This window comes from Centroberyx gerrardi, chromosome 18, assembly GCF_048128805.1.
Source record: "Centroberyx gerrardi isolate f3 chromosome 18, fCenGer3.hap1.cur.20231027, whole genome shotgun sequence".
NCBI lineage: Eukaryota > Metazoa > Chordata > Actinopteri > Beryciformes > Berycidae > Centroberyx > Centroberyx gerrardi.
Window position 1 is genome coordinate 16,899,474 of NC_136014.1, and position 26,298 is coordinate 16,925,771.

The window sequence follows — 26,298 nt, forward strand, 5'->3', positions numbered from 1 at the left end:
GTATAGGAAGAACATGTTTTTTTAGTGTTCACAATAGGTTTTTAGTGAACATTTTTGTTTAATTTGGGGATATTTTTGAAACTCTCTCTCTCTCTCTCTCTCTCTCTCTCTCTCTCTCTCTCTCTCTCTCTCTCTCTCTCTCTGTTTCTCTGCTAATGCCACTATCAATTCAATGCAAAGGCAATCATTGATCCAATCACGAACCGGCAGTAGGCTACACGTTGAGAGATAACAACACCACTATCTCATGCGCGCATCGGTTACCTTTGCATGGACCAAGTTGGATCCCATTGCAAAAGCGGCATTAAGTCGAGGCTGCAGCAGCGGTCCACATCAGTCCTGAAGTGGACGGAAGCCTCGCATAAGGACTGACTGCGCTAATTAGCCACTCAGGAGATTAAGAGTCCACATGTCTCAGCAGCAGGAGCACAGTCTTAGTTTTGTAAACCTCTAGTTAGCCTGGTGGAGGGTGGATCACCGCAGTCACTCGCTCCTTTACAGCTTCATTCAACACACTGGTGGCTTGTTAGTGGATGGTCATACATCGGAATTCCTCCAAACTGTACTATTACTATCAAGATGACAGGCGATGGAGCAACGATAAAAAGTCGCATCAGAAATTTGCTGAGATCTCCAGCAACGAAGCACAAGAAGAATAGGAAAGAAAGTCTGACAAGAAAGGTGAGCCTATGTATCTAAATCTGTATAATATTATACATTACTTTGACTCTACTTTTCGATAGTCTCCCCGACACAAAATGCCTGATTTAGTCTAAATGAAAGTTTATCATGATCTCAGCATTTAGGCTTTTCAGACTTGTTGCCTCTCTCTCTTACAAATAAACACTAGTAGTCTAATAAATGCTTGAATGATACTATACAGAAAAATTTAAAGCAGGTTATTATGCAGCTACCATAGGTAAAAAAAGAAATTATATCACAGAAATCCTATGGATGATATCCCACAGGAGATTTAAAAAGTCCCTAAACTACTATAATACCTAAACTACTATCAGTACTTATAGGCATTGTTATTAAGAAAATTATAGTGATTTTTCGTGAGGAAACACTCATAGATACTTTGATATATCAGAGGCCACTTAGAAAACATAAACTCACTTTAGAAATTATATATAGAAGTTTCTGACTGCTTATCTGTTGTTTTATTATTGTTATTTGCTATGCTATCATCAATATCATCTTATCACTTGTGTAGGCTGTCAATAGAAGTAGGACACCACAGACTCAAACACATTAAAATGCTACTCCAGATTAATTAATGCCACTTAGAGGTACTCCATAAATCCCGAGACAGACAGCATGACTTGCCAAGCCTTCTGTCACATCTTTTGATCTGTCTCATTGGTAGGTTAAACCTGCTCACGCTCAATTTAGCGCTTGTGCCTCTGTTGCTTTGAGATGAAATCAATAGCAGTTCCCCAACAGACAAAATAAGGTTTTTGCTTCACACTGTTTACAAATGGAACCAAGGAGATGAACCGTGTCAACTGCAAGCCAGTGTTATTAGTTTATCGCAGAGAAAATAACTCATTAAATAGAACAAATCCAGAGCTGCTGTGCAGGCATGTAATGTTGTCCTCACTAATAAATCAATACTCTTTCAGACCTGGCTGCTGTCACGCTTCAGAATCAACACATTCCAGGAAGATATTGGTTTATCATGTCTAAAAAACAGACAGGAAAACCAATGTGTGGGGAATGAAACTCTTTTACAGCATTTGTAGCTACTAAAATTATCAACCTGTCCCTTAACCAGCCTCTTTACATGTTGTAAGCAGTCTATTATCGCCTTTGATTGATTGATAAGTGTGCTTAGTTGTTGCTCTGTTGCACTATTGTGGGTTTGAGTCCAGTACGCAACCTATATTGTGTTTTCCCCCCATCACTCTCCCCCACCTCTCCTTTTACCGCTCGCTATGCTGAAATCCCCAAAGACAAATCAAATATTGTGGCCGTGCCAAAAGGTGTACCCCCGCTTTGTGTCTCCCTATAGGTGACTTTGGAGAGGGTGCTGGGAATCACCGCCTCAGGGAACAGCGGTCTGGCCTGCGACCCACGATCTGGACTAGTGGCCTATCCTGCAGGGTGAGGAGGGAGAGAGAGAGAGAGAGAGAGAGAGAGAGGGAGGGTGTGTGTGTGCCTGCATGCTTGATTGCATGTATATGCCCAGCCTTACCTATATATCAATTTGGCATTGTTTTTGTATGTTTACAGTATAGCACATTCAGTCCGTTAGATGATACCCACTCAAAGGTTTATCTCAACATCTGACCTTTGATTTATCAACGCACTATTGACTCCCAGCTCTCTTATCATATCTGCCTTGTGCATATGTTTGGTTTGCAAATTTCTCCTGATTGACAGTGTGTGTGTGATATCTGTGCTATCTCAGAGGAACTGAGTCGAGCTCTCTGGGCCTTCTCATCAGAGGAACTCCAACGCTCTTTATCATCCCATCCTGACGGGGGTTTCCCCTCGGCTCTCTGCGTGATCCTCTGATGTAGAGTATGATGCATACTACAAATGCTGTGCAAACAGTGACACTGTCCCAGTGCGGAATTAGAGCAGTGCAGGGTGTAATGAACTGCAGGTTGGAGGGTTTGGTGATACAGTGGTGTTTCTCCGGGCCTTAGAGCTACTGCACCACCAGGGTGAAGGCAGAGGTTAAAAACAAAACACGCTCAGTCCCAGGAGGCTGTAACAGAAACAGCGCACTGAGCCTCTTTTGTGCGCCTCTCAAATCTTTTGACAAAGCTGTATTAATTCTAAGCAGGTCAATGTCTGAAAAAACAAGAGAATTAGGGCTGTTTACGGGTGTTGCTATGTCAAGGAGTGTTAGGTTTTGCATTTGTAGCTGTTTGTGAGAGATAGAGAAAGAAATAGAGAGAGCAATGTTTGTGCATGCAGGCACTTCTCTGCAAGTGTGTGTGTGTGTGTGTGTGGGTGTGTGTCTGGTTGTGATTGTCATTTTTGCAGGCTAAATAGCAGCCACGTTGTCCATGCTTTGGCAGTGCGCTTGGCACCTCTGTTTAAATCTCAACAACTTGTGGCTCCGTTAATGCAGATTCCTGGCACCGGGTTAAAGAACTGGCAGTTCACTAACAGGTTGATCGTCGAGCCGTGTGCTTTGCTTGTGCAGCATATGAAGAGGAAGGAATATGAGCAGGAAATCATTACCATATAGGATGATGGATGCCTGGATTATTTGAATATGGAAATGATTTATTGAATGAATAAATGAATGAAGAGTGAATGAATGATTGAATTAATTAGTTGTGGATATTTATCTTATTGTCCAGAAGGATTGCCATTGCCATTCTTGCTTTAGTGCTCTGGAAAATATTTATATGGGTCACAAAATCCACTCTGTCTTAATTCAATTAGGGATTAACAAAGACTTGCTAAATTAGGCTTACTTCTGTAACACATATTAGGTACATTGTTACAAAAAAGCTGTTTGGATTCCTGTGTTACATCATAGCTTCCAAGTAAGTGTTAAGTAAGTGTTTTTGACTCCTGTTGCATAATCATTAGGCATGTAAACCATATAAAAGAAACCCAGCATTTAAACCAGTATGTCTCCTTGGTTCAGCATGCACTTAAATATGAGGGTGCAGTTCATTCATGTATTGATTTGAAAGTTATATTAAACCACTTGTGGGTTGTGTGCTGCTATTTTCTACTCGGCCATGAACAAGTATTTGTATTTCGTGCAGTGCTCACAGCTTTAGCAAATAAATACAAAAGCAATTGAGAGTTGACAATGGCATTCTTCCATTTCTACCAAACTGTAACCTCAATAGAGGGAATATGTACCAAAACATGAGTTTCTAGAACTGTTCCACTTCAAATATTTACATGGATTATTGTATTACAATGTGTAATGCAAAACATATGAAACGTAATTCATATGCTGAAGTGATTTTGTGAATTTGATTTGGTATTTCTCCTCATATAGTTGCGTGGTAGTGCTGCTGAACCCCAAGAAGAACAGACAACACCACCTCATAAACACCTCAAGGTGAGTCGTACACAAACACAAGGCTGTCTACATTCACATTTGAATAGAAGAACATTTCCAGACCTAGAAAAATAAACCACTACTACCCATAGCCTGAACATGAGCCGCATTGATCTCTCTGTCTCCATTTCCCTCACCTTCACAGGAAGACCATCACAGCTCTCTCCTTCTCCCCTGACGGCAAGTACCTGGTCACAGGAGAGGTGAGTTCTTGCCATCTGTCTCTCTTTCCCCGTCAATCTCCCTCACTCTCTGCCTCCAGCGTTATCTTGGTTTCACACGAACTGAACATCTCGCCTTATCTCTCTTTACATCTGGACGCTCCACACTTTTCAAACACACACAAACCTCCGCTCTCTCCTCACCTTATACCTCTTGGGATTTTTATTTCCCCTGCCTTTATCAGATTCATATCACAGTAGGATTAGTGTATTGATACACAAACACCACAATAGACCGTATTTACAACATTTCAACTCTTCCCCTGTAGTTTAAGACATTTGCTCAAAAATATATTTATTGACTGTTTCATTGAGAATATCCCAGCGGTTTGTAGGCCTATTTTTTGTAGGCCTATAATGCCAATTTTTTAATTTGACATCATGTATGTCCTGTTCTTCTCACTGAAAGGGTGAGTTGTCTCTTGTCCCAGCGTAATATGTCTTGTCAAAGAGTCTGCAGTTATGTTGTAGTTATGTCCCTCAATACAACACGCTGGCTTAATCCTCCCCAGCCAATCAAAGCCGATTTAAGACTTCTCTGTGTAAGTGGATGAGTGCGCCGTGGTTACCATGACAGCAGGGAGCAAAGTTCCAGACACCAAATACCATGACGATAGGCTGTGCCATTCACAAGGGAATAGATGCCAAATATTGTAGACTCCCACTTTAAATATACTTGAATTTATGAAAACCATTAGAGAGGATGACGAGAATGGTCCTTTTAGGGTAAACTATTAAATGTTTACAAGTTTGTAGGTCAGTCTTCCGAGCCAAATGTTAACGCGATAGCCAATCTGCCAAGATTATCGGGTAGTTCTGCTTCTCTTGTTGCCTATTGTGCTCTATGATCAAAGCTGAGAGCATCAGATCTCTGTTGGGGCATTTCCTCTAACTTGTGACAGATATGAAGTTCAGGATATCCTTGAGTGGGTGATCTGATAAAAAACATCCCTCACACACACACTCATTATAGACAGCTAACAGTAGCTAATCTGCGACATGATGGACAAGCTGATAACATACATTTCTTTCTTTTTTTCTTTCTTTCATGCATGCAGTCACACACACATGAATACACCCCCTTTTGTATGCATTATGTGGTTTCAGTCTTTAGCTGAATGTCATCTATTCTCAGTGTCCTTTAGGCTCTTCTCGCTCACCTATTAACTCTCGCCTTGAAAGGTCATTCTATCATATATAAAAAAAAAAAAAGAGATTGCGGCAAATAGCCCGCCGACCTTTTTGATCCCTGAGGGGGAATAATGTGAGCGGGTCAAGGGACAAATACTGTATACGGTGAGCAAGGTCAGAGCACCTAGTGGATAATCTCCTTAGAGAGCTGGATTGGGCGACGAGGCCGCTGAAGCAACAGCAGTCGTCTGGAGTGACAGGTGACTAACTCTGATGTCCAGTCCAGTGGCTCTAAATGCAATCCATGCTCTGCAGCAGATGTGTTTTATTTTTTTGTCTCAAAAAGGATTTGACTCATAATCAGGATCAATTTTAATTGGAACATACAGTATGTTTACAAGTGCTATAGGAACGTGCCTTGGTTTGTGGGTGCACATAACATACTGACATAACACACATTGTATACTAATGATTAGTAAAAGTAGGAGATAAAGGAACTTAACACATGGAAATTTACATAAAATAATTTCCTTTTTCATTCCCCTCTCTTCCTACCTCTCACCTTCCATTCATATTTCTCCAATTACAATCAACTGTTTCTCTCACTTTACTCCCAATTTCCCATTTTCAACCACCCACTAACCCTCCACACCCCCCTCTCTCTCCCCCCCTGTCCCACCAGAGTGGTCACCTACCAGCGGTGAGACTGTGGGATGTGGCAGAACGAAAGCAGGTGGCAGAGCTGCAGCAGCACAAATATGGCGTCTCCTGCGTGGCTTTCTCCCCCAACAGCAAGTACATCGTCAGCGTGGGGAACCAGCATGACATGATGGTGAACGTCTGGGCGTGGAAGGTACGTCCCGCTCTGAAGTTTTTACCCAGCAGGCAGCTCTCCTTGCCAAGGCTGATGTTCATGTGCCATGGGAACACTGGATAACGTTTGTCATATTGGTCCAAGCCAGCAGGCGTTCAGCTTTTCCCTTTCCATTACAGACTCCTCAATGAGTTAAATATGTCTAATAGGTAAAATGTAATTCAATACAAAATGAGGTATCTGCCATTTGGAACAGTTGAAGCCTACACTTAGAAAATGTTTGCCTACTATGTCTTTCCTACAAATTACTAACGTTTTTATCCTCCAGTGGAGCTTCTCCTATCCATTTTTTCCATTGACTTACATGGTAAAATTAAACTAGAAAACTAGTACACCCTATATATTGTCACATGTACAGTAGAAGTGGGAGAGTGTTTAAGTAGTTTTGATGGAACCTGTGGAACTGAAGTGAACCACACAATCCCTGTTCTGGGTATGTTTTTCTGAATTAGAGTCCACCCTAAAATCCCATTGAGATGTATTGGATTGACCTGATATCAACTTCATTGGCAAATAGAAAGGTTGAATTAGAACAATTTTGAATGGAAAATATTGCTCAAAGCCCATGACAAGAACTTAAATATGAGGACTGGGTAACATAGGATACAAAATGCTGAACAAACATTTGCCAGTAACACCATTTAACCCTAAATTAAACAATGCTGTGTGTACCTTAACAAACTCCATTTTCTCATTTATCTCAATTTTATACCTTCACATACAGTACATTTCTATATATGTTTGATGAATGTCACTTTGATAGAATATAGTTCTTTGTGTAGATCTCTGGTAAAAAAAAAAAATACCCAGTGTTCTTTTAGTCTATTTTGTAGCATGTCAAAATCTGCTAAAAGTCACAGATGTTCAGGATCTTAACATGTACATCATTGTCTCTGTTGCAGAAAGATGTGGCGGTGGCTGCTAACAAGGTGTCCAGTAAGGTGACAGGCGTGTCCTTCTCTGAGGACAGCTCCTACTTTGTGACCGCGGGGAACCGACACGTCAAGTTCTGGTATCTGGACCAGTGCAAGCCCATCAAGGTGCTTTGGCTAAAACGCTGTCTTCACCTTCACCTATAGTCTTTTATGATCGCTGTATTAGAGAAATGTCTCCCTCTAGCTCTGTGCTGTTTTCTCAGTGCAGACTAGGCTTCATCGTGCTGGTCTGACATGAGGATTTTTTGGGGCTTTAAAGGATAATACTGGTGTTTTTTTCTTTTTAAGTTTGTGCCAGTCATCTAGGTCGCTCCTCTTCTTTACATTATTCCTAGTGGTGTCTGTACAGTCAGCCTAGTTTGAGATATAGTAAATGAGATAAGTAAATGTTTAAAAAAAAGTCTAATTACATACATTATGCATTGCAAAATGACTTGGGGGAAATTTAAACTAGACAAAGACAGAAATAAATGGGCTATAACTCTAAATGACACCGGTTTTTGAGCTTAAACAGCTAACCACAGCTCTGTGTTGTATGTAGGCCAGTGCTCCTGTCCCTCTGCTGGGACGCTCGGGGCTGCTGGGAGAACTGAGGAACAACTTCTTCTGTGATGTGGCCTGTGGGCGGGGCGCCAAATCTGACTCCACCTTCTGCATCACCTCCTCTGGCCTGCTGTGTGAGTTTAACAGCAAGAGGATGCTGGACAAGTGGGTGGACCTACGGGTGAGTGACTGACAGGAGGAACTGACCAATATATGTAATATCACTACTACTCCCCCCTGCGATGAAATCTGACACCGTGGTGGGGAAGACTATGGATCAGGCTGCGTCCATTATTCATCCATCTGTCCATCAAACATTATATCTGAGGTTATTCATATCTCAGACACTGGTCTGATTTTGATGAAACCGCGCTGTGGTCCAGCATTTGAAAAATTACCGATTGACCTAATGGTGGCGCTATAATTAATTAAATTTTAAGCTCAAATGTGATTTCTCGCTCACCACTGGTCCAATTCTGATGAAACTTGCATTTTGATGATGCATTCTGACAGTGTTCTATTTACAAAATTACACAAATTGACCTAATGGGGGCGCTATAATCAAAAGTCCAAATTTTAAACTCAAGCATGATATCTTAGACACCACAGGTCTGATTTTGACAAAATTTGGAGGGGTGATGTATTTTGACACTGCGTTCTGGTGTTTAAAAATTACACTGATTGACCTAATGAGGGTGCTATAATTAAAGGTCAAAATTTCTAATTTTGAATGGCCCAAACTTATACAATGTAAGTCTGATTGACAAGATACATGCTATACAAATACCACTATTCTTACAAACTGACTGGCCTAATGAGGGCGCTACAGTTAAAGGCCAAAATTTTTAAGTCAAACATAGGTATGATGCATTTTGGCACTGTGTTCCGCCGTTTCAAAAGGTACACTAATTGGCCCAACACTATAATTAAACTTCGAAAGGCCATAACTGCTACACCACTGCTCCAGGTTTAATGGAACTTGGAGGGATGATGCATTTTGTTACTGATTGGCCCAAGGAGTGCCTGCATCACTCTTGGGGGACATGTTTCACTTGTTTAAATTACCTTTACCAGTGTTAATTATTCAACATTTTTACCCATTACACCATTTCTGTGCACTGTACAGCCCAGAGAGGTTATGTTCAAGGTCCAGCTGTGCTGTTTTATCAAGAGGCTTTGAAGGTGTTTGGGTCCTGGTCCTGCCTTCTGTTAGAGGATCAAAGGGGGATTAGCAACACAGACAAGGACAAGTACAGGATGTGTCTGGGAATATTCCAATGAGGACACATTTATCTTTTACTGTAACCTATATCATTACTGAGTGGAGGGTAAACCCGCCTAAACCCACATTTTTATTTGCAGAGATAGAGTTTACCCACCTTTTTAGGCTGACATGAATATGTAACACAGAGATTCATAGTATACATCAAAGTAAGTAGTAGCAAAATGATCTAAGTTATATAAGGATAGGGATTTTTTAAGGAAAATAAATCTGAAAATATGATTGATTTTTGTTTATATTGGTGGTTGTTTGCCTTATGATGATCACCAACTGCAGGTCATAATCATCCACCTTTTTATTTACCATGACGTCACTGCTGACAGGGCTTTTTACAGGTTTATAAAGCGGTTCTGTACAGTGCAAGCTTTGTACAGATGTATGATTCATGTCTATTATAAACCTATTTTGTTAGTCTATGCTATTTTTTTGTCCTTTTATTTGGGACATGGTTTTCTTTGCTCCAGTAATGCTATCTGCATGTTTTAGCTGAAGCAGAGAGCACAGCAGTGACTGTTGTATTGTGTCCTGTCTTGCAGACGGGCGTGGCCCAGTCCCTGTCTCTGTCCGAGGATCTGATCTTCTGTGGCTGCGCTGATGGCACGGTGCGAGCCTTCAGCCCCGCCGACCTGCACTTTGTCTGCACTCTGCCGCGGCCGCACCCCCTCGGCACTGACGTCTCCTCCGTCACCCAGGCCAGGTGAGGAAAAGCCCAGGAGTTACACAGCCTCTTGTTATAGGGCTTCCTGTCTCAAGTGGCAGCATTGGACAGTCCCAGTCTTTATTTTCTGAGGAAGATAGAGTCAAAATGTATGGCTCTTTCAAGGAAAACATCTGTTGCATAAAGCTGCTATCCCATTGTCTTCTGTTAAAATGCATTCCAAACCGTCTCCCATCAGCCACGTGTTTTCCACCAACATGGCCGCCCGTTACCCAGACTCCATTGCGGTGACCTATGACCCAGTCAGCCACTGGCTTAGCTGTGTGTACAACGACCACAGCCTGTATGTGTGGGATGTGCGGGACGTCCACAGGGTGGGGAAGGTGCACTCTGCCCTCTTCCACGCTGCCTCTGTCTGGGACCTGCAGGTAAACACAGACAGCAGGAACAAGTATTGACCAAGTGATCAAAACAGCTCTTTAAGCACTGTGACTCATGGTTGTTTTTATTATGTTGACCTATCGGTAAACACAGTGAATAAGTTATATATTAACTTACTCTCTTGTACGGCTGTGGCAACATTCCTCTGATGCCTTTATTATCAACAGAGTTTTAAAAATAGATTGGAGGCTGGAAAGCTTCTTAGCTTCTGATGTTAAAAATAGTGGGCGTGGGTGCTGTATGGAAAAAGGGTCTTGTAGTCATGAAAAAAAAAGGTTTATTCATATAAAAACTGTGCCTGACAGTGTTTAGGGCCAAAACACATCAGGCACAGATTTTAACTTTTCATACTGAATAGCCTTATAGAATAAAGTGGTACTTTCTTAATTGTTTTGTGCATATTTTTTGTTAGAATGCACTTTAAAAACACTTTGATTTTGATTTCTTTTTTAAACTTTCTAACATAGCAAGGTATAATACAACAGTTTACAAAACAATTAAGGCAATACACATAGTAAAGCTATAGATTGAACAATGCAGATTTTGAGCAATACTTCTTGCTACAGACAAGACTGAGTTATGGACATGTAAAGGCTATGGAGGCCTTATTCATAGTATTCTTTTGCATCTCTAAACGACCATTTTCATAGCCAACAACAGGCGTTTAATATGAAATAAATACCAAAGCCAATGATTACTATTTATGGTAATCAATATTCTCATCGTTCCTCAGACGTTCCCAGAGGTTCCTGTGGGATCGGATGCTGGTCTGTCGTCAGGAGTGTTCCTCAGCTGCTCAGCTGATAACACCATCAGATTGTGGTGCATGGATGGGTGGATGCAAACTCAAATTCACACTCAAAACGTCCTCAGCAACGTGAGTTTGGCATCATATATGTATTCATGTTCTTCAAAAGACAGTAGACTCAAATCTAATATACAAACATGAATACAAATTATCTCTGTGAGAGGTGATCAATTGTTTCTTTCCGTCTTTCTCTCCGTCTTCGCTCTTCAGGATCTGCTGAATATCATCTACATGGATGGAAGCACGGCTGCCCTGCTGGACACGGAGAGTATGGCGTGTGGGAGTGCGGAGAAATCAGGGGACGGGCAGACAGCGGACAACAGGACGGGCATCAGGACCATCTGCGTCAGCCCAGACGGCAAACACCTGGCATCTGGGGATCGCAACGGCATGCTGAGGTAGACAAAAAAGGATAAAACGGAGGATGTGTACCGTTCAGAGAGTCTGATTCCCAGGAGCTGCCTGATATTCACTGATAGGTGTGATTTCAAAAATGTGTAGAATGTCAGTCACCTTATACGCCCATAAGAAAAAACACTCCATGTGACTTCCATCCCAAAAAATGTGACATATGTGTGTGTGTGTGTGTGTGCTTTTCACAGGGTTCATGACCTCAGCAGCATGGAAGAGATTCTGAAAGTAGAGGCCCATGACGCTGAAATCCTATGTTTGGAGTATTCCAAACCAGAAACAGGTGTGTGTATGTCTCTGTGTGTGTGTCTATAGCTGAGTCTGTGTGTGACTACGTGGTTGGGATCAGTGTAAATGCATGGTGGCATGCTTGCAGAGTATTGATGTATATGGACTGTGTATATGTGTATAAGTAGCGTTATTATTTTTGTATCTGTCTCAGGTCTGAAGCTGCTGGCCACAGCTAGCAGGGACCGTCTGATCCATGTGTTGGATGCTGAGGATGACTACGGTCTGGTGCAGACGCTGGACGAACACTCTTCATCCATAACAGCCGTCCGCTTCGCTGGTGAGACTCTTAAGACACTGTTAACATGTGACAGCGTATCTTTTCTTCATCCTCACTTTCATCTTCGCTCAATCCTACAAAAAGTCTCTTTTATTGTGCTTCCTGCACTGCTTCCTTTGAATAATTGATGACATCCATATACAGTATATAAGTCAGGTGTGGCTTAGTTCTCTATGCAGAACTGAGGATGGTTTATGACCGAAACATTTTCTATTGTGCACTTTTTTAGTTTTGACACTTTTTTTGTCTCTTTTGCACCTTGCGTACATAAATGTCAGTCCTTTTTTGCATCAGCTGGCCTCTTGGATTTCTTCCTTTTTTTTTATCAGTTCGTGAGTTCTTGCTGGATTCTTTTTGTCTGTGATTTTTGAACCCACGCACCCGAGACAAGCCTCTTATATCATAGGATTTTTCGTTAGAGCGCAGACATCTCTCACTCTCTCCCTCTCTTGCCAAGCTGTTGCTCCGCCCCAAGAGGAATTGTTTGGAAAATATCAGTAATGCAAGAAAGATGAAGGGTGACACATTTTTTGCAGTGCTTACTGCTGTATGAAAGCCTTTCTAACTTTAGGATTTTTTAAATTTTTGTCGTCATGACATTTTTCTTTGTTCTTCAGCCAATGACAGCAAGGTGAGGATGATCAGCTGTGGGGCAGACAAGAGCATCTATTTCCGCACCGCACACAGGGTAAGACCAGTCAGAGCAAGATGCAATCCAACAGATAGTTTGGTTTATAGATATGTTTGAAGCCATTGTAAAATACCCGATAAACACATAAACACAACTGCATAACTGATAATATAAATATTAATGCACTCACTAAAAATCCCCACTCATACCAGTCCTAGACTATATTTCTTACTGTAAGAATAATATTATTGCTATTATTTCATTATTAATGATAAAAGGCAGCAGATTTATTGAAGATTTTCATTCTTTTTTTATTGCAATGGCATGTTATCAATGTTTTATAAAAGCAATAAGCCATTTGAGACTCCGCTTTGCATTTTGCCTAACAATGCCTCTCAGCTGTTTTAAAATCACTGTAACGCGCCGCATGGCCTCTTGTGGCTTATTGCTTTATTTTGGTGAAGAGACACTCTGGAGAAACAGACAAATTCCAAGACGCACCAACTAAATAATGTCTTAAAAAATCCTCACAAATCCTTCTGATCATAAAAGAGGTTGCTAATCTAGGCTCAAATTACTTGAGAATGAGAATATAAAGTTGCTTATAAAGTCGAAATCTAATATAGTCAATGAATGAATTTTATTTGACATTGATTTTCTTAACATTGTAGCAAAGTACACCTGAGTTCACCCTACAACACACTAGTGGGCCACTAATCTATCTGTGAAGAGAAGTATCCATCATGTCCCGTTAAAGGAGCATGTGGGCTACAAGTTATATCACTGTAAACCTGATAAAGGAAACATAATGCTGCATTATTTCCTCTAGATTAGCTTCTGGGTTACTGGGCCATTTTCTGTATGGTCAGAGTTGCATAAAGTACAACATTCTTCATAAACTTAAGGCCACGATTCAGGCCGCTGCTTTGACTCAGAACATTAAGCTGTGTGGAGCAGAACAAACAATGGCTTGTTAGTCTTTTGGCATCCAGACATTTATTGAGTAGTCATTTAGGAAACCAGTTGTGACAAGTCTGTGCTCTCCACAGAACATAAATCAGCATCTTCTATCTAGTCTGTTATCATCCTCTGTCTTCTAAGGGATTCTAAACGAATCATCACAAAAATGAAGTCATCTGTTGTAACCATGTCTTTATGATTTGACATGCAGACAGTGATTTCCTGTGGCCTACACAAAATAATGCTACTTAGATGAGTAACTCACATGGGGTCTCTCCTGGGCACATCTATCCCCTAGAGCTTTAATTGACATTATTTCTCTTCATGGTAATATGTTGTGGCTTTAATGCCATTTTTAAGCATATCAACTATGGGTACATACACACTGATGTCCTTTTAGGGTGGGACTTGCTGATTCAAACTCATCTCTTTGCAACTTTCAGATAACTGAACGTATAGGTCCATTTTGCTCTCATGTTTGCAAACAATACAAATGCAAACCATTTACAGCTTCAGTGTATGTTCTAAGCTGCTGTTTAGCTCTTACTTTGTTGGAAGAATAGCTATAAGTATTTGTGAATATATGTAATAGTGGCAACCAGAGACCATCAAGTTTGTGGCAAACTTTCAGAATGTAAAGGTTAGAGTTCAATGACCAGGAATAGCCCACTGATGCTCCTCAATGAGCAACCAGCTCCTCTTGCCCCATGACAAGGCCAGTAATGGGGCAACAGTTGTTTACTAGAGGTAATCAAATTACAACTCCAAAGTGGGCCTTTAATGGTCAGTGAGCTGTAAGATAAAGTGTCATTGTTGCTCATTTATCAGTTTTTCAACATGTAAATCAATGAAAGATGCTGAAACACAAGCACACACCTAGTTCAGAAGACAAAACATTCATACCAATTCATAGAGAATACTATTTACTCTGATTTTCAATTGAAATAACTTTGATTTCATAGGTTGTATTTCATATACTGGATTTACAGTTTTGTATCTTATGATTTCCCTGCTTGCCCTAACTTCCAATGAGCATTTTTCTATCATATATTGAAGCTATGGCAGCTTTCCTCCTCAGCACTAACCTGCCATTGATGTGTTTTTTCCTGCAGACTGACAGAGGAACAGAGTTCAGGCGCTCCCACCATGTGGTGAGGAAAACCACACTGTATGACATGGGCGTAGACCCCACCTGCAAGTACGCTGCTGTAGGCTGTCAGGACCGCTGCGTAAGGTGAGTGTGTGTGTGTGTGTGTGTGTGTGTGAGAGAGTGTTTCTTTGTGAGCTTCTGTGTATGTGCGTGTTTATTACTCTCAACAGAAACAGAGGTTATCAAAGAGAAATGCCTCTTAGAGAAACTTTTTAAATTTGAAATCTGATGTGTTTCTTGAGATCTTTTGAGGTCCCATATGCCTCGCTCTCTGCTCAGGCGTCTTCTCCTCTCCGTCTGTCTCCAGGATCTTCAACATCAGCAGTGGCAAACAGAAGAAGCTCTACAAAGGATCACTGAGTGAAGATGGCAGTCTGCTCCGGGTAGCGTTTTTCTCCACAGAAATGCACACTGCAAAAGCCTTTCCCTTAGCCATACCTAACAGCCATACATAACACTTATTATGAAGAAATTTGGGCAACAATATAATAGAGTATAGTTTCAGATATTTAACTCTAGGCATATTTATCTTCCTAGACACTTAAAGTCAAACATGGATACATCATTTGCAACATAAGATAACTCAAGCACTCCTCTTTGCTCCTTTTCCCCTAAGTACCCAAAATATGTTCAACCACTATTTGGACCAGGTTAGATCTGGCTAGTATGAGGGGAAGCCTGATTTATTTATTTTTTTATATGGGTTTTATATTTCTTTTCTTTCTTATTTTATATTTTGGACTGGCAGGTTCAGACAGATCCTTCTGGTCAGTATGTGGCCACCAGCTGCTCCGATAAGAACATCAACATCCTGGACTTCTACACTGGAGAGTGTGTCGCCACTATGTTTGGACATTCGGGTAACACACACACACAAACACACGCACGCACACGCGCACACACACACACACACACACACACACACACACACACACACACACACATTATAACAGTAGGCAAAGTGATTTATGTGATTTATCATCTGATGTTACTCTTATCCAAGGGTAAAATCCAACTAACTAACTAAGCCATCTTTTTGTTTTCAGAGATTGTCACTGGGATGAAGTTTACCAACGACTGCAAGCATTTGATTTCTGTGTCAGGGGACAGGTAAGACACAGTCTTCCCCTAGATTTACTTAGCAGTGGTGTGTCACTGGAGCCAGTAATCTGTTACACATACTGGAGAAAATGGAAATAGAAATATCATTATAATTCAGACTAAAATAAAACTAGAACAAAAATAGGGAGGAAAGCAGAGCAAAAACCAAAATTACCACCACGTCTAGAGGACATGAACAGGGAAGAGGTTTCTTCCTTAGTGACTTGATCTTTAAGTTTTAATGCTTGAATGCTTTTATCCCCCCAGCTGTATCTTTGTATGGCGACTGGCTCCAGAACTGACCATCAACATGAGAGAGAGGCTCTCCCAGCTCAGACAAATCCCCAACACACCACCCTGCAAGACCTCCACCCTCAGGTAACACACACACAGACACACAACCTTGTACTTCCATTGAGGACCTTCCATTGACTACATTTATCCCCTAACTTCAACCTAAACCTAATCCTGAATTTAACCTTAACCCTAAACCCTGGTCATAACCCTATGGTCATAACCCTAAACTAGCCCCTTGTAGAAGTGACAGCTGGCCAAACTGTCCTTACTTTGCAAAAATGTCCTCACTCCGAAGGTCTAAAACTCAAACATACAAACGTTTCTCAGAGGCAGAGCTGCAAACGCATAAAATAATCTCATTGGTTGAGTTAAACCTAAATGGGTGGAGCCAAAGAGCCACAGATTTTCTGGCTAACATTTGACTGAACACCAGTGAAAAAGGCACGAGTAAGCGTAAGAGAGGAGGTAGCTAATATTATGAAACCTGGCACTCTCAAAAAAGGGTCTAAAAATGTAATCTAGTCATACTACTTTAACTAGGTTAGCTAGCTAGCCTAGCTGATCTTCCAGGTTCAAACTAGCCATATTAGCCTGGAGCTATCTAGGTAAGCTAGTTAGCTGTGTGCTGATCTTCTAAGATCATGAATGGCATGGTCATGAATGAATGAAAAAAAATCCAAAAGTCATTGCCATTTATATATTTTTCTTTATATTTGCACCAGAGTGCTAAGTTGTGCTCTGTGGTTCTTTGGCTCTGCACACACACATCAACAAGAACACACATGCACACAACATTCTTTTTGTCTGTACTGTCCAGAATTTTTTGAGGATTGCTGCTTGCACACTGCAGAGATCTGACTTTGTTCATTACTTCAGGAGAGAGATCTACAGCGCCCCTGTCCTGGCCGGTCTGTCCTCTGACAGCGACCGTGAGCACGAGGAGGACGGAGCAGAGAACGACGACCCCAACGACCCGGAAGACATCGCGACCAACACTTCCTCTGACAGCAGCCACGGAGAGGAGGACACAGGTACTGTCTGATGGGAATGAGGTTATACTGTACATGAAAGGGAGATTATGAATGGAGAACTGGCTCTAATCCAAATGGTTATGAAGGGAATAAAAAAAAAATTGAAGATTTTAGACAGCTGGGTGGCATAGTGAGTAGGGAAACTGTCCTTCAACTGGAGGACGTGTGCAAGCCCCATGTCGGCAAGCATCTGCCCTGCTGAAGTGTCCTTCAACAAGACATTGAATTCCCACTAGCCCCAGGGAGGGGGGAAGGTTGTTCTGTAGCCGACCCTGACCTCTGACCTCCCTTTGGAGGGGGGCAAGAGCAAAAAGAATTTCCCTACAGATTATTAATAGAGTTTCACATTATTAATTATAAAAGTTCTGATTATTGTGCTCTTTTATACCACAGGTGGCTCAGATGAAGGACAGGAATGGGAGTTGACAAAGGTTGGTGGTTATACAGTATATGTGTAAAGATTATTGTCACTTAAAATGAATTAACAGCCTCTTATTGGCTGAATTAAGAGCCTTTACAAAATGCTTTTCAGAAGAGAGAGAAAAAAAAAGGAGAAACAGCAGCATAATAAGTGGCAGCAAGTTTGTAAAAGGTTATTTTTGAATGTGACTTACTCTACTCTGGCAGGTTGTTCCAACATCTAGGGCCCCTGATGCAGAAATCCCTATCACCTTCACTTTTCTATCCCGACTTTAGTGGGACTTAAGGATCTCAGGTTTCACTCTGTCTCACATGTGATCAAATCTGCTGTGATGTACCTGGGGGAAATACCCAGCTTAGCCTTAAAAGTGATGTCTAAAATTCATTCTAAAATACACAGCCAGTGCGAGGAGACTTGAAAATGGATGATGTAACCTCATCTGACATGATGTGGAAGAAAATACACCCATTCAGCACCTATCACCAGTAATTAACATATCTTAAAGACAGCGAATCACAGTAAAAAATCCCCTTTCAAACCGTCCTCAGTGTTAACTACATGGGTGCATCTTCTACCTCTGTTTTCCAGCACGGAGGCAACAGCCCCGCCACCCCCGACAGCATTAGGCGTCCTCGGAGGCGCTGGTCCCACCGCATGGGCTCCCTGGAGCTGATGGTCAAGTCCATGCTGGACCTGAGGCAGCTGGAAACCTTCTCCCACATGAAAATCCCCCAAACACGCCCGCATGACAGAGACAGACGGAGCACCTCCAGCCTGCAGGAGCCCACGGTGTGCAGGGTGGGAAGGGGAAAGAGAGAGAGAGAGAGATGTGTGTTTGTGTGTGTAAATGAGTAGAAATAGCAATAACGGCGCTGACCTCAGCCAGTAAATCACCTTCGCTCTCTCTCTCTCCCCCTCCCCTTCTCTCAGTTGGAGGAGAGACCTAAGAAGCGTCGGCCGTGGCAAAACACCGACTGGTTGTCCTCACACACCTCCAAGGGCACCAAGGGGACCGATGGAGCCGTGCTCTACCCCGAGGGGGATAAGGACAGTAGAAGTCTACAGGGCAGGTAAATCACTGCCTGGCACTCAAGGTTTCACATAAGCGATCATAATAATGACGCCCAAGCACAAAAGCGCTTTTCTTATTCCCGTTTCAACGTTCCAGTCTCTCTCTCTCTCCTCTCTCTCTCTCTCTCTCTCTCTCCCTCTTTTCGATTGTTTTCATTCATCCCGCCGCCCCTCTCTCGTTTCATACGTCAGTGATTACATGGTGAAGGAGCAGCACTGCAGGATGCAAGGGCGAGGGAGCCGCAGTGGGGAGATCCAGGACAGCCACAGCCCGGACAGCGCCTGCTCTGTGGGCTATGACAGCAGGCAGTGCAGCGCTGATGGTGTCCTGGATGGTGAGACCTTACTGGGATGACAGTAATGATGATAAACATTATTTGTAAAGCAATTTGTGAAAAAAAGTCCCCATGAAATGAACTCCCATTACTTTTACATCCTGGAAAACAGAGTATCTTTTTCATTGTGACCTCATGCTGCACTAGTAGGCGTAAATATACATTTCTAACTAATAAAACCATCAGATTTTTTGACAATCCCGCCCCTGCGCACCCCATCCCATCAAATAAAATTGCCTTTCTCTATCTGACTCATATCCCATTGGTTTAAACTTTTGAATGATCCCTCAGTGCGTTATGTCCCGCCCCAACATCCTGTTTCAACAGGGAATGCATCAAATCCAGGAAGTGAAGATGCCATTTCATGGGGTCTATAAACCAATGCACAATAATAATTCAAATAGATTAAAAACATTTACATTTCATAAAATGTGTGGAAAAATCTCCATCATACTGTCACATGAAAACAAAATTTGAATCACAATACAAATACAGCGTATGATATCTGAAAAATATGTCTTATAAATGTCTTATAAATTACCTGGTCCCCTCCTACACACGTCACCAACAATACTAAAGTATGAACTGGACCAACTGTTTTACCATTTATATTTTTGTAATTTAGCAGATGCCAACACAACTTGTGCAATAAGTACAAAAGTAGAATAAGCTTAAATAAAAAAGAACAAAGTGTAAGTAATGTTAAATAGGCAATATCAAAGGCACACCAGGACATGCTGTATTTCGGTCTGTTCATTTCCTATGTTGCATCTTAGAAACGTCTTCTCATAATGTGTCAAGTGCTGGGGCGAAAATGGAAAACTAAAATGTATTTGAAAGTCATGATGTCTCGTCAACATAGAGCTTGAACCCGCTGAGAGGGATTTGGACACACACACACACACACACACTCAAGGCTTTTTTCAGTTTCAGACCTGAATGAAACACGTCAGATAATAGTACCACATAAGCCTCAGTGTCTGGCTGGTCATTTGTTAAGGATTATCTAGTATCTAGCAGCTAGCACATACAGTATGTAGTCGTCGATGTACCAAGGTCAAGAGGGGTTTGTAAAGGGTTTTTCTGTCTGACGCACAGAAGCTCCAAGGCGTAATTTATGTCTGACATTTTACCTTTTCTTCTTTCGCTTTCAGATTGCGAGGACACGGAGTCGCTGAGCCAGGACAGCTCTGATGAGGAGAATGAAGAGAGGGAGGAAGAGGAGGAAGAGGAGCGCAAGACAGAAGTGACGAGTATGGATGAGGCTCTGAGGACAGTGGCCGATGCTCCCGACCGCAGCCAAGAGGACTTCCTCAAGCAGAACTTTGAGACGCTGGCAGACAACATGGGTAAGACAGGGCAGACACACATATGTACACACACACACACACACACACACACACCCTCAAATGAGCTCAGATACTCACGCTCAGACATACGCACACAAAATGTCCATTAGCCTCTCGCTTTCTCTCCTTCTCTCTCTCTGTTTCTCTAATTCTTTATCTTTCTTTCTTTCTCTTTCTGTCTGTCTCCCTGTTTTCCTTCTCTCTCACTTTCTCTTTTTGTTTCATTCTAAACTCTCTCTGTCCCGCCCCCCACAGCTGAACAGAGCAGCGTCCCGAGGCTCAGTATGTCTTCCCGCTTCCTGGCCAGAGAACACAGTAACAGGTACTGTTGACTGTTTGAGAGAGAGTGTGGACTCAGACCCATGTGGACTCACTCACACAACTCACAACTTACAATGTCTGGTGAACGACAAAAGGCCTATTCAGGGTGGCAGATTTGGATTCTGTAACAGGACATTAAGCTGTAAAGAACACTGACACGCTGCCTGTATGATGGCACTATTAAGGTAGAATACAGTGTGTAATCTACTTATCTGCTCTCCTAACTCTGTAATGACTTCTCTCTGTGTAGGAGGGTGCCTCTATTTGCCAAAGCGCATGAAAAGGAACCGGGGAGCCACTCTGCTAAGCCCCCGATGTCCAAAGTACGGCCCTTGATGGAAGACGGCCAGGGCAGAAACACAGAAAACAAGACCCCCGTGTCCCCCGGCACGACAGAGGCGCCTAAGTAAGAAGAGAACACAGAACAGGGAGACTAGGAGCTGCATGGGTCTATTTTTAGATTGAATGCTCCTTTTGCGTCCCTTAGGCAGACTAGAATACACAAAACATAAATGCAGAAGTCCAAAAAAGCATGAAAGGTGCTCTGTTTGCATTAAAAAATGATTAAAAAAATAAATAAATAAATAAAATGGGCAACACATGCTGGACAAAGAGGGCCTTCCTGACATCACACAAAGCCCCAAGTTTGATATTTTTACACTTTTGCACTGTTTACATTACAGAATATTTGTAAAAACAGTGTTATTATTCATAGATTAATAATGGATAGGGGTAGGCAAAAGCTTGGAACTGAACTGTGAAAATCTCACAGCCATTTAGAATAATTATGCGCATGCCAATTAAGAATGTTTAGGCACATCCAAAATGTTGCAAATTAACAGTGCATTAATGTTGAAAATAAGATCCAAAGTTCACAGAAAATGTGCCAAAGCCATGAAACAACACCAGTGTTTTTGATAAGTCTGTTTCAGATAACAATGTACCGTATTTTTAGTTAGTTAGTGTGAAGCTTCCTAATGAGATTCTCACATGCTGTTTGTTCACTGCGATAACTGCTTGTGTGTGCAGTGGCCTTAAAGCTGCTGTGCTGTATCTCAGCAGGGTGGATGGGGCTGCTCCAGAGAGGGACTCTGCGCTGCTGTCGCGGCCCCAGAAGAAGAGGACTTCAGGGTCCCACCTGTGGAGGCTGTCTAACCCCACGTCCAAAACTCTGCTGCTGGTGGACAGAGCAGCAGGTTTACAGAAGTCACAGTCTGCCCAGAACCTGGCATCAGACTGTACGTTTCATCACCGTTTTGTTGATTCAGTACCAATACATATGCTCCAATTTTGCAATAATGGTCTCAGATTTTTGAATGAACTAGTTTAGTTGCATTAGATGTATTTTACCAGACACTTAAGCAGCCTCAAAAGTGTATTTACACATCACTTGGATTCTAATATAAATCAAAAAATTCCCCATCTTCATCCAAATACTGTATGTGAAATGTGTTAACTTATTTTTCCCTGGTCTGATTGTGGAATAATTTCTCTCAACTGGAAATAATTGATTTGTAGAATATAATTATTTTGGTGATGCTAATACTGTGGAACAATTTGACGCCTGTGTTGCCTGTGTTGATTTGAGTAAATTGATGCTAATTTGGCCTGAACTGAAACAACACAATGTTGGTGTACTTCAGTTTTCTCTATATTTTAGATGCCTCCTGTTAACCTCCATTCATTCATCCTTTCTCCAGGTCCTCACTCCCCTGTGCCCTCTAGTGACAGAAGAGAGGTGCGGCAGAAACCTCAGCAACTTCTCACTGATCATGACTGTCCCAAACCCTCCTCTGGGTCGCCCCAGCGCTCCTACATGAGCCATACCACCAGCTCCATGGCCAAGAGCAGCCGTTCCTCCTCCCTGGGAGAGGGCATCCAGATGGGCACTCCGCCTCCCTCCCCCTCCCTCCCCAAGAGCAGGAGGTCCTCTGGGCCGCTGGAGGTTGAGCCCCCCCTCCTCACCTCCTCTCCCGTCTCCGCTATCCCCTCCTCTCTCTCCTCATCCTCCTCCTTATCTTGTCCTCTATCGAACAGCGCCTCCCCGTCTCCAACCCCTCCCCATCCCACTGCTACAGCTTCATCCAATCCTGGCTTAACCTCCACCCTGAATGTCCCGCCCTCCCGGATCCCGCTTCCCAAACAGCTGCTTGGCCCTCGGCGCAGCCTCTGTCTAGAGATCAAGCCTAACTTGGACTGGTCTGGTGGCCAGGCGAGGGCTTCCACTCCTACTGGAGACCCTGGAGGTGATGCTGCATCCGCCCCAGGAAACAGACCAGGTAAGACATCCAGCCTCATACTGTAGATCAGTGATTCTCAACCTTTTTCATATCAAGGACCCCTAATTTAGTCCACATTAGGGCCACGGACCCCCATTTGATGAGATGTTGTCTCTCGAACCCAAATTTGAGAATATTTGTATTGTTATATATGATTTTGTCCAGAACTTCATGACTGTCTGTATTGTAGGTAGAGAGATAACAGTGAAACTATGATCAAAACAGTCATTCTTCTACATTCTCTAATTGTCTTAACTTTAACTAAATTAAGTAATGCTGAAGTTTAACAATTCATGAATTTGCTGGGGACCCCCTGCAACCCCCTCAAGGACCCCTTGTGGTCCCTGGACCCCACGTTGAGAACCACTGCTGTAGATGACACACACACACACACACACACACACACATACACACATACACACACACACACACACACACACACACACACACACACACACCAATCAACTAACCAATAACTTACTAAAAAGTGCAAACTGATTACATGTGTGACTGTGTGTATATTTTGTTACCCACAGCACTGGACAGACATCCATCTCTGAATGGGGATCCTTCTTTACCTAGCTTGCTGCCAGTGAAGCTAAAGAGAAGCTCACTTTCTGAGAGGTATTATCTTTTACAACACTTGCTAACTACGTTTTGTCTTGACTAGGTTTTTAAGTAAAAGTGACAAACATAAACTTTTCTCTCCCGGACTTGTATTGCAAATCAGCTCTGAGAAGAGGAAGTAGTGGGGTCTTTTAGGTTTTTGTCACTAGCTGTGTTTCCATCCATCTGTCAAGTGAATTTTAAGCAACCTTTTGAAAGTAAAATGCAAATTAGGTGCCTTTCCATCAGTTTGAGGCGATTAAACTCTTCCTGAACATCAGAAAAAAAACACATCCACCAGAAAAACTATTTCAAGGATTGATCGGGCAAGTTGTTATTGTTTTTTGTGTTTTTTTGTCAGTTAATGCTGTTTCCACCTCAAGCGAGCGTAAAACCTGGTTTGCAATATTGAGCATATTTTATCAAAATTTGCTGTTTCCATTCAGCTTTTCTAATTTTATAGACCATATTTAGCTTAACACAGCTACTGACACACATTTCTGACCTTTTCCCAGTGCCAAGGAGCCGGGACAGGTGGCTGAGGCTAAAGAGTGCCCCCTGGTGCTTGTTCAGGCCTGCACACCGCCCGCTGAGGCCCAGACAGGTCAGAGCTCCTCCATCCTCCTCTCCGCCGCTACCGCTCTGCCTCTCCATCACTCCGTCTCTCTGCCTCTTCACTGCTCGCCTTCTGCCTTCTGGCCTGTCTGTCAGTCTGCCTCTCTGTCTCACGCCCCTCCGCCTGTCTCTGTCCCCTCCTGCTGTCAATACTGCGAGTGCAAGGGTTGAAGGAACACCGTGACCGTCCCTTTTTTTTACACTTTGTACATTTTTTTTTTTACGCTTTCTATATGCCTGCAGTTTTTTGTATGCTAACTCTACACTTCTAAGGCAACAGATTTGATTTGATCTAATTTGATTTGATCTGAGAAATAGAAAAATACATGAAAAGAAACAACAATAATTACTCTGTTTATTCTAAAGGTCAAAGGTCATGACTGGGGTTTAGATTTCAACTTAACAAAAATTATACACATAAAGGCTATTAAATGATATACAGTCCACTTTTGTATCTACAGCACTGTTTTGCTGCTGGATATAAACTGTGAAATCATTTTTCTCAGTTTCACTACAAGTGCAGCTACTGCTCTTTGCCTTCTCTTGTGGGTTTCTTCTGTAGTTTCCTTTCTGCTGCCAAGTTGTTTTTTTTTACCTCTCTTCAACCTCTTACTCAACAACTATATTGTGTGCCTACTGCTCTCGATAACAGTGTGATTGTTTGCATGTGTATGTGTCTTTATATGTGTGTGTGTGTGTGTCTTTGTGCGCACTCTGAGTTGCTGCATACTGTGCCAGACTTGAAAGAGTAATTTCTCTCTCCAGATCACTCTATCACCTTGGAAACTTGTAGGCAGGCCGTTACTGAGCTTCACAACAGTCTGAGGAGAACCGTCATGCTCTACACTACGGTCAGTGAGCGTGTGTGTGTCTGTGTGCGTGTGTGTGTGTGTGTGTGTGTGATTGAGAGAGAGGGGATGGGGGGGTTAAGAGAGCGTGAAAAGGAAAAACAGAGGGGTGGGGGGGGTGAAAATAGAGAGATTGTGAAGAGATATGGGGAAGAGAGAGAGAGAGATAGATTCTCTCACATTTTGTCATTTTTATAACTCAATCTTTTTTCATAATGCACAAATGTCACATTGTCTTTATGTCTTAGTAAGTTCTGCTGCTATGGATACTACTACTGCTATTTTTGCACATACTGTTAGTGCTGAAATCCATAATTGTTCAACATTTTTGTATTTGTATTTTGTTTTATTGCATATGTGTATATAACCTCCAATTGCTCCTATTCTTCTCTGATGCATCCTATTACTACTTGCTATAATGGTACAATTTCCTCATGGAGATCATTAAAGTTTTATCTAGAGATAGCAAGAGAGGGAGAGAGACAAATGAAGAGAAAGACGCTGACCGACTGTCTGCCTGCCTGTCTCACTCTGTGCCTGGCTGACTGCTGTGTGTCTGTCTGCACTATAACCAGGTGCTGAGCAGCGGCCCGGAGCCCGGTGAAGACCATCAGGAGATGAGGAGGGTTCTCTCTGAGTCCCTGGACGTGGTACAGGCTGAGCTGGAGTCGCTTCCCCACCCCACCTCGCACCCCGCAGGGGGCCAAGGGGACCGAGGGGACCTGGGGGTCAAAGGTGAGGGAGAGAGGGCGCTGGCTCTGCTGCAGCAATACTCTGAGCTGCTGCTGAAGTCTGTGGAGAAGAGACTGGATAGCAAGACCTGAGGAGATGGGTTGACGCACATTATGCATATGTGTGCACATACGCTAGTAGGAGCCTGCAAGTGCATGCTCACTCTCTCTCTCTCTCTCACACACACACACACACACACACACACATTAGCACTGTGAATTGCACACTTGTACTTTGCACAGAGATCTACTGTAGCTTTATCTATAGACTGAAATACAGCTAAGGAGATGTTAGTATGTTTGGAGAATCTGAAAAATGAATGTTGATTTTGCACTGAAAAAGAACGAATGCGAGTGAAAGTGAAAAAAGAGTTGCCATATTTATCATGTTTTCAAGTTGCCATAGCTCTTCCTTCTCTGTTTTACACTTAATAATGTTAAATGTTCATAAGCATTGTTGCTGTTTCAAAAGTAGATGTTAAACTTGTAACACAATGAATACTGATTGATTTTTTTATATCATAATGAGTTTTTGTTAGTCTGTGTTCATTCTATGCATTTGTACAAGTTTTCATAGTGCTGATTTGAATGTTTTACTGGGAGTTTGTATTTCTCTGAAAGAGGTTTCTCTGCAGTCT

At 42.3% G+C, this 26,298-nt stretch overlaps 1 protein-coding gene across 1 annotated transcript; it reads left to right on the forward strand.

Moving 5' to 3' along the window:
* The first annotated feature begins 569 nt into the window (after nt 1-569).
* On the forward strand, nt 570-26,298 carry LOC139922010 (mitogen-activated protein kinase-binding protein 1-like). The gene is made up of 34 exons (XM_078290093.1): nt 570-681; nt 2,015-2,106; nt 3,980-4,042; nt 4,188-4,245; nt 6,077-6,247; nt 7,171-7,308; nt 7,745-7,927; nt 9,565-9,725; nt 9,925-10,114; nt 10,861-11,004; nt 11,146-11,333; nt 11,538-11,629; nt 11,789-11,914; nt 12,532-12,602; nt 14,618-14,739; nt 14,963-15,038; nt 15,404-15,515; nt 15,702-15,765; nt 16,024-16,134; nt 16,930-17,084; nt 17,478-17,515; nt 18,094-18,223; nt 18,275-18,303; nt 18,436-18,575; nt 18,769-18,911; nt 20,066-20,260; nt 20,516-20,582; nt 20,832-20,987; nt 21,641-21,819; nt 22,282-22,860; nt 23,397-23,484; nt 23,982-24,070; nt 24,847-24,932; nt 25,505-26,298. The coding sequence occupies exons 1-34, from the start codon at nt 580-582 to the stop codon at nt 25,751-25,753; spliced, it is 4,587 nt and encodes a 1,528-aa protein (XP_078146219.1). The 5' UTR covers nt 570-579; the 3' UTR covers nt 25,754-26,298.